A 12,878-nucleotide genomic window follows, 5' to 3' on the forward strand; every position below is an offset into this window, starting at 1 on the left:
CAATAGGTGTAATTAGATCTATTACATAGACTGTTGTGAAAAATGCATGGTAAAACTCTGCGAGTAATATCCAAATGACTACATGCAAATATTGTTGAAAATATTTTTATTGCATTTAAAATGGTAAAATGGCATTCCCATATTTTCGAATGTGTCTGTCTAATAATGAGATAAATCTTTGATGACTTTCTAAAACACAAACAAGTAGCCTAAAATTCATAATTTAATACAGTGGTTTCCACTCTTCGGCTTCTTGAACGTGAGTCTGAATTGCAGCCTTGTCATTTACAGTATGTCTAGATTATGTGTTCTGCTGGGTTCCACAAGTTTTCTTTGGGTGCTCATGTTTCATCCCAAAAAAATGTGTGTGTTCAATTAAAGAGAATCTAACAGTTATGTGAATAAATATGAGTGGTAACAGACTGGTATCCCATCTGTCCTGCCAGAATAGTCTCTAGCCACCCACAGTCCTTCATTGAAAAAGGTGTTTTAGGAACTAAATGGGCAGATAATTTGAAATGGCATACACCTTGAGCTGCTTGGTTTGTGTTCAATAATTTGTATTTATATATGATGTTCTTGAAATTTTTAAGATTAAAAATATGCAGTTTCTTAAAAAATACAAAAAGCATTTCTGTAATGCAGTTCTTTTGATAGGGAGACTGGGTTTGGCTGAAGAAGTTTGAAAATGGATCTTTCAGAGATGTCAGGCCAAGCTCTACCAGTATTTTAAGAAAGGTAAATATGCAGATAAAATCATTTATACCTGGAGTCACTTAAGAAATTTGTAATTCAGTTCTCCTTTAATCTGCTATATATTGCATATTATGTTAGCATACATTTCATAGTTTGAGTAGGTTCTTTGGGATGGTACTTTTGTAATTTAAAAGATTATATATCATTAAATATGAAAATAAATATGGAGAAAGTAGTACAACTGAATAAAAAGTATACACATTATTTGAGCATAATTAATAGAAAGGGGTATACATTTAAGCTGATTGTACTATTTTGGTCAGTTATCAGTATAGCAGTAGATCATTCAAACAGATTTTAAATGAGGTCTAGGTCTTTTCTGATTGCCAATAATTATTTACTTTGTTTTTATTTTCTTAATTACAACTTTCTTAACTTAGAATTAAATGTGATTTATTATTTATCTGTTAGAATTCTGCTTGTTGTAAATTCAAATAGGGTCTTTGCTCTGGTTTTCTGTTTTTAAAATTAAAGTAGTTTGTTTCCTCAGTCTTTCGTCACAGAAGAGCATGTCTTTTCTGTAATTATATGTAATATTTATGGTAATATGTTATAGGAATATACTGTAGTTCCCCTTGGTGTGAATAAATAAGTCTTTTTGATACAAATGTATGTTTTATTACAATGACATCATTGTCTGGGTAACTGTTGTAAAGGACCGAGAGAGACAGTAGCAAGGGTTGGGGTTTTCCGGCCCCGTATATTGTACAGATAAACAAAAAACAGGTCAAAATCATAAACTAAACAGTTCATAATGCGCGACGCCGACTCCTGGCGTCGCGGCCATTTTATTGGGGAGGAGCCGGAAGTGGAGGAATGTCGGGAAGGACCGCAAGGGAGGATGGGAAGGATGACGTCAGGGCAAGATGGCGGAGGAAGGGCGGAAGTATCGCACTGCGGTCATCCATGCCTATGGTGCAGGACGGTCTTTTTTCCTATGAGGAAGCAGAGGGAGAAAGTTAATACCCCACCATTCCCTGGCGGCGAGTGGTTTCAGGTGCTTAGTCAATCCGCGGCCTCCTACTCGCGCGTGCGTGACACTGTGTATTACTTCATTACCCTTTTTGTGAATGTATTATGTAATTAATGGCACATTGTGCAGTTTAGTGAAACTACAAGCTTCTAAAATGCTTCTCTGTTGGTAGTATTGGCATAAAGGGAAGCATGCTGTCTGAAGAGTTAACGAAAAGGGAATGTACCCAACAGGGCAGATAATGGAGGGCAAACATCCTTCTACAAGGTCTCTGTAGTCATTTGTATACACATTGTATATCTGCAGTCATTTGTAAACACTTTTGTGTTCAACCTTTTCCAGCATACAATGTGTTATTGATCCATTTTCTTTGCATTGTTGTGACTGGGATTCTGTTATGTGTCACCATATGTTTAGTTACACTTCTTATCAGCATTATTAAATACAAGACTTTAGTCTCATCTAAAATATTCTGCTTTGTGAGTGTGATCTCTGCTACATGGAAATGTTAATCTGCTACAATATTAATGTATTCACTTACTTAGTACTTTAGAGCTGAAATGAGAGTTTTCAAATTAGATTATTGTATTAATGGCATGTAAGAATTTCAAAGTACACTGTACCATAAACATGCCAATAAACATTAACAAGAATCAGAACTATTAATAATTCACCTTTATTTTAATTTTTGTATTTGTATTCCAAAATCTACACTCTTTTTTCTCTTTTTAACATTTTTCTGTCACTTTAGTTTATTTTTCTAAAAATCTGGCTTAATAAACATATCATCAGAATCTGTATATTCAAACAACAGAATCTATTTTCTTGAATATCTCTCAATTAACAATTAATTTTTAATTATACCTTATTGTTATTTTATTGAAGTCCCTGCAGGTCCCACTGGTAGTTGTTTTTACTTGCAAGCACCTCTAATTTTCTGCTTGTTTTCATGAAGGTGGATATAATGCTGCTATCAAAACATGTTGTCAGTCATATGACTTATCAGCATTGAAATTATGTAAGATGATGGTACACATTACTCAGCATACAGTACAGGCTTTTAGACTCTTTAAAAAATGGCTAGCATTGGAGAATAAATATGTTATTTTCAAGACTTCTGTCTTGCATTTTTAATGCTGATACTTAGCATCTATCTTGAATTTGGATCCTTAAATGATTACTTCAATTTTTAAATTTTACATTTTTTCTTGTTTACAAATTTCACTTCTGGTTTTCCTTAAAAATAAAATTTTGCCTTCCTAGTAATTTCTAGTTAATCTTTAAAATTTCCCTGCTTTTGACAATTTCCACTTTGGCTACAATAACAAGCATGGAGTCTTGGTTAATTCATACTGCTATACATTTTTTAATGAGTTTAATGACCAGCAGGTTAGGTGTCTGCCTTATCTCATTAAAAAGCCATTAGTTGCACAATACATTCTGTATCCATTAGATCATAGGCAAAAGGTGCTCTTGAAACAATAAAAGCAATCAGATCTTCTTCTTCTACTTCTGGCTGCTCCCGTTAGGGGTCGCCACAGCGGATCATCTTCTTCCATATCTTTCTGTCCTATGCATCTTGCTCTGTTACACCCATCACCTGCATATCCTCTCTCACCACATCCATAAACCTTTGCTTAAGCCTTCCTCTTTTCCTCTTCCCTGGCAGCTCTATCCTTAGCATCCTTCTCCCAATATACCCAGCATCTCTCCTCTGCACATGTCCAAACCAATGCAATCTTTCCTATCTGACTTTGTCTCCTAACCGTCCAACTTGAGCTGACCCTCTAATTAACTCATTTCTAATCCTATCCATCCTCGTCACAGCCATTACATATCTTAGCATCTTTAACTCTGCTACTTCCTGCTCTGTCTCCTGCTTTCTGGTCAGTGCCACCGTCTCCAACCCATATAACACAGCTGGTCTCACTACCGTCCTGTAGACCTTCCCTTTCACTCTTGCTGATACTCGTCTGTCACAAATTACTCCACACACTCTTCTCCACCCATTCCACCCTGCCTGCACTCTCTTTTTCACCTCTCTTTCACAATCCCCATTACTCTGTACTGTTGATCCAAGTATTAAAACTCATCCTCCTTCGCTAACTCTACTCCCTGCATCCTCACCATTCCAGTACCCTCCCATTTACACACATGTATTCTCTTCTCCTCTTTAGAGCATATCTCCACCTCTCCAGGGTCTCCTCAACCTGCTCCCTACTATCACTACAGACCACAATGTCATCAGTGAACATCATAGTCCATGGGGACTCCTGTCTAATCTCATCTGTCAACCTGTCCATCACCATTGCAAATAAGAAAGGGCTCAGAGCCGATCCCGGATGTAATCCCACCTCCACTTTGAATGCATCCGTCACTCCTACCGCAGACCTCACCACTGTCACACTTCCCTCATACATATCCTGTACAATTGTTACGTACTTCTCTGCCGCTCCCGACTTCCTCATACAATACCACAGCTCCTCTTGAGGCACCCTGTCATATGCTTTCTTCACGTCCACAAAGACGCAACTCCTTCTGGCTTTCTCTAAACTTCTCCATCAACACCCTCAAGGCAAACATTGTACTGTATCTGTGGTGCTCTTTCTTGACATGAAACTATACTGCTGCTCACTAATCATCACCTCACTTTTTAACCTAGCTTCCACTACTCTTTCCCATAACTTCATGCTGTGGTTCATCAATTTTATTCCCCTGTAGTTACTGCAGTCCTGTACATCCCCCTTATTCTTAAATATCGGCACCAGTACACTTCTTCTCCACTCCTCAGGCGTCCTCTCACTTTCCAAGATTCCATTAAATAATCTGGTTAAAAACGCCACTGGCATCTCTCCTAAACAACTCCATGCTTCCATAGGTGTGTCATCTGGACCAACGTCCTTTACATTTTTCATCGTCTTCATAGCTGTCCTTACTTCTTCCTTGCTAATCCGTTGCACTTCGTGAATCACTATCTCCACATCATCCAACCTCTTCTCTCTCTCGTTCTCTTCATTCATCAGCCTCGAAAAGTACTCTTTCCATCTGCTCAACACACTCTCCTCGCTTATGAGTATGCTTCCATCTTTATCCTTTATCACCCTAACGTGCTGCACATCTTTCCCAGCTCGGTCCCTCTGTCTAGCCAATCGGTACAGGTACTCCCTCCTTAGTGTCCAACCTGTCATTCAACTCATCATACGCCTTTTCTTTAGCCTTCGCCACATCTCTCTTCACCTTGCACCTTATCTCCTTGTACTTTTGTCTACTTTCTGCATCTCTCTGACTATCCCACTTCTTCTTTGCCATCCTCTTCCTCTGTATACTCTCCTGTATTTCCTCATTCCACCACCAGGTTTCCTTTTCCTCCTTCCTCTTTCCAGATGTCACGCCAAGCACACTTCTTGCTGTCACCCTTACTACATCTACTGTAGTTTCCCAGCTGTCTGGTAACTCTTCACTGCCACCCAGTTCCTGTCTCACCTTCCCCCTGAGCTCAACCTTGCAGTCTTCCTTTTTCAACTTCCACCATTTGATCCTTGGCTCTGCCCTCACTCTCTTCCTCTTCTTGATCTCTAACATCATCCTGCAGACCACCATCCTATGCTGCTCAACTACACTTTACCCTGCCACTACTTTGCAGTCTTCAATCTCCTTCAGATCAACTCTTCTGCACAGGATGTAATCTATCTGTGTGCATCTTCCTCCACTCTTGTACATAACCCTATGTTCCTCCCTCTTCTTAAAATACATATTCACCACAGCCATGTCCATCCTTTTCGCAAAATCCACTATCCTCTGACCTTCTTCATTCCTCTCCTTGACACCATACCTACCCATTACCTCCTCGTCTCCACTGTTCCCGTCATCAACATGCCCATTGAAATCCGCCCCAATCAACACTGTCTGTACCTTGGGTACACTGTTCATCCCTTCATCCAACTCACTCCAAAAAGTCTTCTCATTATCATTTGACCATAATTATTTTACTAAGGACCACCCACAGAGAAGTGCAAAAACCTTAAAACCCATCTCAAGTCCAACAAAAATTTTAATCCCATAATGTAATACAACCTGAAATGACTAATTATTTAATAATTTATCAATGCAAAATTTAAAAGAAGACAAATAAATATTCATAAATATAGCTAATAGAAGAAGAAACTCAAATAAAGGAAAGGAAGGGAAGGACAGTACATTCTAATAATAAAATAAACGTCCAAGGATACTTAGAAAAATAGACATAGAATCTGAAAACCAAAAGTCAAAAACAGAAAAAATATAGAACATACCAGAAGGAAAAGACCAAAATTCCAAATCTGAACTGTAAACTTACTGACCAAGAACAAAATCCAGAATCCAAAACTGTGAAACTAAATAACAAAGTCACAAGCCTAGGCCAGAAAAAACAGAAAGCAAAACCTGATATACCCAGTGAATAAGACTCTTGAAAGGGACAGAATTAAATCTAAATCCCACTTATTTGCCCTAATGCAACTGTGCTATAATTAGCAGCATCACCTGAAAAATCAGTCAAAGTTGTGCTATTCAACTTCTTGTTCAAGCTCTTGTTCTGCTTAATGGATTTTTGGAACATCCTGCGGGCGGGTAAAATTTTGCTGCCTGTCCAACTAATTTCAGAATGCTGCCTCACATGGACTGTTCTCAGTCTCTTGTTTTATTTATACTGCCCTTCTTCTACTTCTTATTGTGACCTTTATGGTTCTCTATAAAGCCTCCATTCTACTTCACTTTGTTAACCTACTAGTCCATCTTCCTTCAAATGCTCTTAAAAGCATTGCTCATCTTCACTTGCAGCTCCCAAGTATTGAAATAAGCATCCAGTACAAAACATCTCAAGAACATTTTACTCATTCGCTGTCCCTTGGAGTTCTTATGGCATTTATCCAACCTTCACTGCTCCTTTGTTACTGTATATAGTCTTTATGGTTAATGTACTACAGCACCTCCTTTTACAGGAACAAATACTGAAAATTGCACAATTATCAGCAACTTTTTTCTTTTTTTGAGACTGCTATTAACAATATAGGCTATTATTTTAAGAAAACACTTTTTCCCTATGCCATTTGTGCTACATTTGATATTGTATTATACATAACCATTGGTTTTCCATTCTATAGATGTGTTGTTATGTTCCTCTGTGTCTTCTTTATGTCAATTTTCTCCTGAATATGATCAGATGAAGGACTTACGAAATGAAAACATAAACCCTTTCCTAGGGTTTTTCTCAGAGTGTGGTATTTTTGCTATTGTGACGGAGCATTGTTCTAGGGGAAGTCTGCAGGATCTGCTTAGAAATGATGATGTGAAGTTGGACTGGATGTTCAAGTCATCACTTTTACTAGACTTGATTAAGGTAAGTCACCAATCTAGGTTTAATTTTCAAAGTATTGTTTCCACATGCATTTTGATGAATAAATTAAAGTTAACTTTCATGTTGTAATAAAAATATGATACAAGAAAATAATCCACCAAATTCCAAAATACAATTTTTACTTTCGTTTTTTTTATTATATCTGCTGGAGTCTATAATAAATAGCATACCCTAAACCTACTATTATATACTTCATTATTTCATATCCAGAGACTTGTTTGGTGGTTCCTTCTATTAACAAACAAATTTACAGAAATGTTAATGTACTTAAATGTGTGTTTTAGTTTTTTATATATATATATATATAAATATACAGTATATTGCAGGTATGTAAAAATTATCATAACTACAGTACAGAGTCTTAGCAATGATTGTTATTTTATTTATTGTTTCACTCAGGGCATGAAATACCTTCATCACAAAGACTTTCCTCATGGACGCTTGAAATCACGCAATTGTGTGGTAGATGGACGGTTTGTGTTAAAAATCACAGACTATGGCTACAATGAGTTGTTAGAGACTCAGAAAGTTCCTCGTATTAAGCCACAAGCAGAAGGTAAAGGTTCATTTTTATTATTCAGTATTCTTGTCAATATATGAAACTAGAAGGATATTATGAACTCTACAGCTATAGCTGGAGTGACACACATAGAGTGATTACATGAAGATACTGTAATCTAGAAAATACAAATTCTTACTTGCACTTTTCCACAAGTACATCAAAGATGTTTAGAAAAAATTCTTCCTCTGTAGTGTGTGAGCCTCAAGTTAAAATAAAGCCTGGAATGTTCAAGGGTTTTTTATATTTCCATATGCGCCTTCTGTGGACTCCAGTTTTTTTCTGCATTTGACAGAAATACGGTTAACTCAATATGCAGTTTCATATTCCTGTCAAATTTGTCAATGATTGTGATTACAATTGCCCTATGACAAACTCTCAAGCCGCGTATGATCTTCTGAAATTACGTATATGAAGCCAGGTTAACTTCACCTTCACCAAATCCAAAAGGGCAACACACACCAACAGAGGTAACAACATGCAACTTCTACTGTGAAGACAGAAAATGATTCTGAAATCCTATTGTGAGACATCAATGCTTCCATATGCAATATCCTTAAAAAAATTAAATATCAATGAATATTTTTTTCAGTAAATTTTGATTTTGTAAGTAAGTAATACATGGATTAAAAATTTCTAAACTCACCTACATTAATATTAAAGAATTCAGTTATATATTATTTCTTGCTTCAGAGCTTTTTTGGACAGCGCCTGAATTCCTTAGAGATCCAGATATGTCCAGGAAAGGAACCTGCAAAGGAGATGTTTACAGTTTTGCAATTATATTACAAGAAGTGGTTGTCCGTGGCTCACCTTACTGTATGTTGGGACTGTCCCCTGAAGGTAAATCTTCACAGAAGTAAAAAGAGCAGTAATATTTAGTTGTTTTTTTTCTTTTGATTAAGTAATATTGTATATAACAGCAGAGCAGAAGGTAAACAGAATAATTTCTTCCCCCCACTCCACTGTTTATTCTGTAATTGATTGGTTATTTTACTTGTTATATGAACCAGTAATGGACCATAGATGTGAAATTTGTAATAAAGCTAAAATATAAGAGTTTATGTTCTTCATTCAAAATCTGAAAATGTTTCCTAGAAAGCAGAAACAGAAATTCTTGTCAATTAATAATCTTTGTAAGCTGGAATGTTAAAGGCCTCAATCATAACATTAAGAAGAAAGTACTCTCGCATCTCACATCTTTAAAGGCCAAGATAGTACTTTAACAGGAGAAAAACATAATAAGTAAGGGTCAGTTTTTTCAGCTAAAAGAAGACTGGTTTCATCTAATTTGTAACTCTCACAAGAAACCAGAGATGTGGAAAATTCAATTCACAAAATATGTCTATTTGTAGCTACTGATGTTGAAGGGTAATATATTATGGCAGAACATTAGGCAGGCAGTATGGTGTAGTGGTTAAGGTGTTAGATTGCAAACCCTGAGGTTGTGGATTCAAATCCCACTAGTGACACTGTGTGACCCTGAGCAAGCCAGTTGATCTGCTTGTGCTCCAAAAGAAATGTAACCAATTGTATCATAAATGTTAGGAGTCACCTTGGATAAAGGCATCAGCCAAATAAGTAAATGTAAATTATGGTTGAGGGGAATCTACATCAATTTGAATTATTTCACCAAATATTGCGTACCAAATATGAATGACAGAGTATTAATACTTAAAGTGTACTTGGATTAGTTTCCAGTATGAGCACTCAAAATCTCACAATAGCTGGAAGACTTTAACTGCATATTAAATCCAAACTTGGATTGATCATAAGCAAATGCAGGTATAACATCTAAAGCTGTGGCAATAACTACACAGTTTATTAAGGAACACAATCACTCTGACCCCTGATTTCTGTTTCCAAATTAGATAAAAAAAATTTTTGTTTTCATTCCAGTCATTCACAAACTGTTTTTATTATTATTATTACACGATTTTATTCAGCTTGGCCTCTCTGTTTGTCTGGGTCAAGTTTTGCAATACATTTTTAGCCACTTTTACTGAACCAATTTCCTTCAAACTTTGCATGCACTGCAATATTTCATCAGTTTTAACCCAGGATCTGTGCATTAATTACATCAAAATTTTAATTTCTCATTTCCTTATATGATACTTTTAGTGATTACACATATATATAGTTCTTTTAGCTAAGAGACAAATATATGAAAAACTAGCGGTGTTGGCCAAGTGGTTAGTGAGTTGGACTTTCGATCAAACGGTGAAAGGTTCAAGACCAATGTAGACAAATTAATTTAAAAAAAATCATTTTGATTAATTCATATTGAGGTTTTATCAAATTACTTCAACATGACAGTTAAGCAACATTGGTCATGTGGTTAGCGTTTTGGACGTTCAATCAAATGGCCAAAGGTTTAAGACCAATGTCACACAAACTATTTTTTTTTAACTTTAACAATTTTTCATCATTTATATAAAAAATTGCCAAAATACTCTTTTAATTGATTTGGTGATATTGGCTCATTGGATACAGTTTTGGGTTTCTCTTAGAAAGATTGAAGGTTTGATTCTCCAATAGACAAACACATATTTCCGGTACTTCACACATGCAAGGTTTCACCGTGGTTAGGATTTTCTGGAATGAGAAATGAACATAAATTAATGTTGCATTTCAATTTAAGATCATAGGTTCGATTCTACTCTGTCGTTAATGTCATTTCTGTCAAATTACCAATTCAAGGTTTTTTAGTGTGCTGAGGACTGTGTGGCATTGGGATGGCTAAAATATATAAAAAAAGATTTTTAAGAGGCACAATTTTATCAAAAATACACTAAAAAGTAATTTTTTTTCTTGTACTAAGATTTTGTTGGTCATATGTGACAAAAAAAATTGTTGGGCACCATTATTAATTAATTTAATTTAAGAAATTTTTGCATTTTAATTGAAGTGAACATTCTAACCAGCTTAACTATGGAAAGAGAATGACACATCATATAAAACTTGAGTAAAGTACTGTCAATGTATATATTTATTTTTATCCTCTAATAAATCTTCAAAGCTGTATTTGACCATGCTTTTCTTATTTTGGAGCTCATATCATTATGCCATATAAATCCAACTTACGTCTGGTGACTTAACCCATTAATGCTAGCTGACGAGGCCTACATAAAATGAATTTCCTCACAAACTTACTTTTTAGCTTCCAAGATTTCTGCTGAAACACTGTTGGAAATATGTATGGCAGTTTTAAGAGGAAACAAATCTCATGCATATTTTACATAATAATAAATTGTAGACTAGAAAAGAATCAGGGCTGATTCCTGAGATTTTTAAAATTGTTTGTTCTGCCAATACAAAGCAAGATAAAGAAACTATATTTGGATGGATCTAGAGATAGAAGAGACAAAAATCAAGGATGGAATTAAAGTGCTGAGGTCAAGAAGTCAAGGGATCAAACAGAAACTGAAACTACCAAGCTTAATTTATAAACCAAAGACATATTCAAAATAACATGAGAATCTGTTACCACCATTCAATCTTAGCACTGATAAAGAATGATTTATAATAAGGAATGCAGAATCTTGAAAACCAGGAGGAACATGTAACTTCAATACCTGCCAGGTGATGTGGTCATAATGCACAACTTCATACAGTTATACAATCACAAAAAAAAAAAGAAAGAAAATAAAGGCACTAAATATTATGCAAGTGCAATACAAGGAAAAATGCTCAAAACACAATAATGACACTAAAAAGTAATAAGCTGTCATAACAGAAGCACACAGGACTAGTGCACCAGCAAAACAGCACAGTCAGAAATGCGCACAACTAAAATCAAAAGTGGGTTAGTTTTATTTACTTAACAGATTTTTTTTATTTAAATTTATATAAATGAAGTGTATATGTAGCATAACAAAACATTTAATGCAAGATAAACACTATACACATGACACAAATTAAGAGGAACCATGAAAACATGTAAATATTAGGATAGGGTAGTGTAGGATAATTGTACTGGGAAATTCCTCTCCAAAAAAGTCTAAAATTGCCACCCTTATGTTAGTATTAAGTTAGTATTAACTGTTAATTTGGACATAGGAGTATGGCCAAAAACCCATATGAGGTTATAATTAAAAATTCAGGTGGTTTCACTAGATACCAAAGTTATGTTTTGGTATATACTTTTCAGAATGAAAAAACATTTTTTTAACAAATAACACATGTACTAATGATTGATTACGTACATAGGTGTATTTCTTAATCTGTCAAAATGGTTGTTAATACTCTGATTCGTAAACTGATATGACAGCAGGAATATTCCCTGATCATTTTTCCTTCAAAACATACATACACTGAAATGCACTTAATCAAAAAACAGAGTGGGCCCAGCACAGCATCAAATTGCCAAACAGGTTGTACTCCATGCAGTATCATTAAAGGGGCAGGCTCGCTTACTTTACACATTTCACAAAGGTATTACTTTTAAGGCTTTAAAATACCAACATAAAATAACATTTCTTTTTTCACAAGCTTTTCAAAAGCAGTGGGAATGGCATGATAAGCCACAAAACGTGAAGCTAATAACATTTTAACAAGCAAAAAAATTGTCATTTTAGTGACCACTAAATAAATGTATGCACTTTTCCCCACAGCAGCTACTCATTAGCTGCAAGCATTTAGCTTTTCAAATATCTTTTGTTGGCTCTCAGTTGTCTGTTCACTTTTGTCCTGCTCATGTTTGCTGGTACACCAAATAAGCTAGATCATCAAATAAGGCACACAAGAGGGAAGGATAGATTCTGTGATTGGAATTAAATCTTTTCACTACAAAAGAAACAACTTATCTTTAAGTCACGTCATCATTATTATGAACATGGAGAAAGAGCCAGTAAGATATTAGCACAAATACAGAAGTTCGTAACACAAAAATAAAGATTAACAATTTAACAGAAAATAAAATTAGGGATCACAAGGAAATAAATAATAAATTTAAGGAATGCTGTAAATTATTTTATTCCTCACAGTGTGAAGAAGGTCAGGCTCTAATCTGAAATTGAAAAAAAATCTAATTCTCACTGATCAGGATCTGTACAAAACGTTTTCAAAACCTGGCAGGATAATCAATAGCATTTTAGAATGGAATCAGATTCTCTCCCCTCTTTTTATTCTATTTATTTTTATTCATTTATTAATTTATCTATTTACTTATTTTACTAGTTTAAAGTTTTACTCTG

The 12,878-nt window shown here is 35.2% G+C and overlaps 1 protein-coding gene across 1 annotated transcript in view; it reads left to right on the top strand.

Moving 5' to 3' along the window:
* Positions 1–12,878, top strand: part of gucy2f (guanylate cyclase 2F, retinal) — an 85,628-nt gene that overhangs the window by 35,792 nt on the left and 36,958 nt on the right. Inside the window, exons 7-10 of the mRNA XM_039746260.1 lie at positions 658–738; positions 6,930–7,106; positions 7,524–7,680; positions 8,377–8,526. Of these exons, the coding sequence (XP_039602194.1) occupies positions 658–738; positions 6,930–7,106; positions 7,524–7,680; positions 8,377–8,526 (565 nt within the window). The remainder of the gene's footprint in view (positions 1–657; positions 739–6,929; positions 7,107–7,523; positions 7,681–8,376; positions 8,527–12,878) is intronic.

The sequence above is a fragment of the Polypterus senegalus genome, chromosome 2, assembly GCF_016835505.1.
Source record: "Polypterus senegalus isolate Bchr_013 chromosome 2, ASM1683550v1, whole genome shotgun sequence".
NCBI lineage: Eukaryota > Metazoa > Chordata > Cladistia > Polypteriformes > Polypteridae > Polypterus > Polypterus senegalus.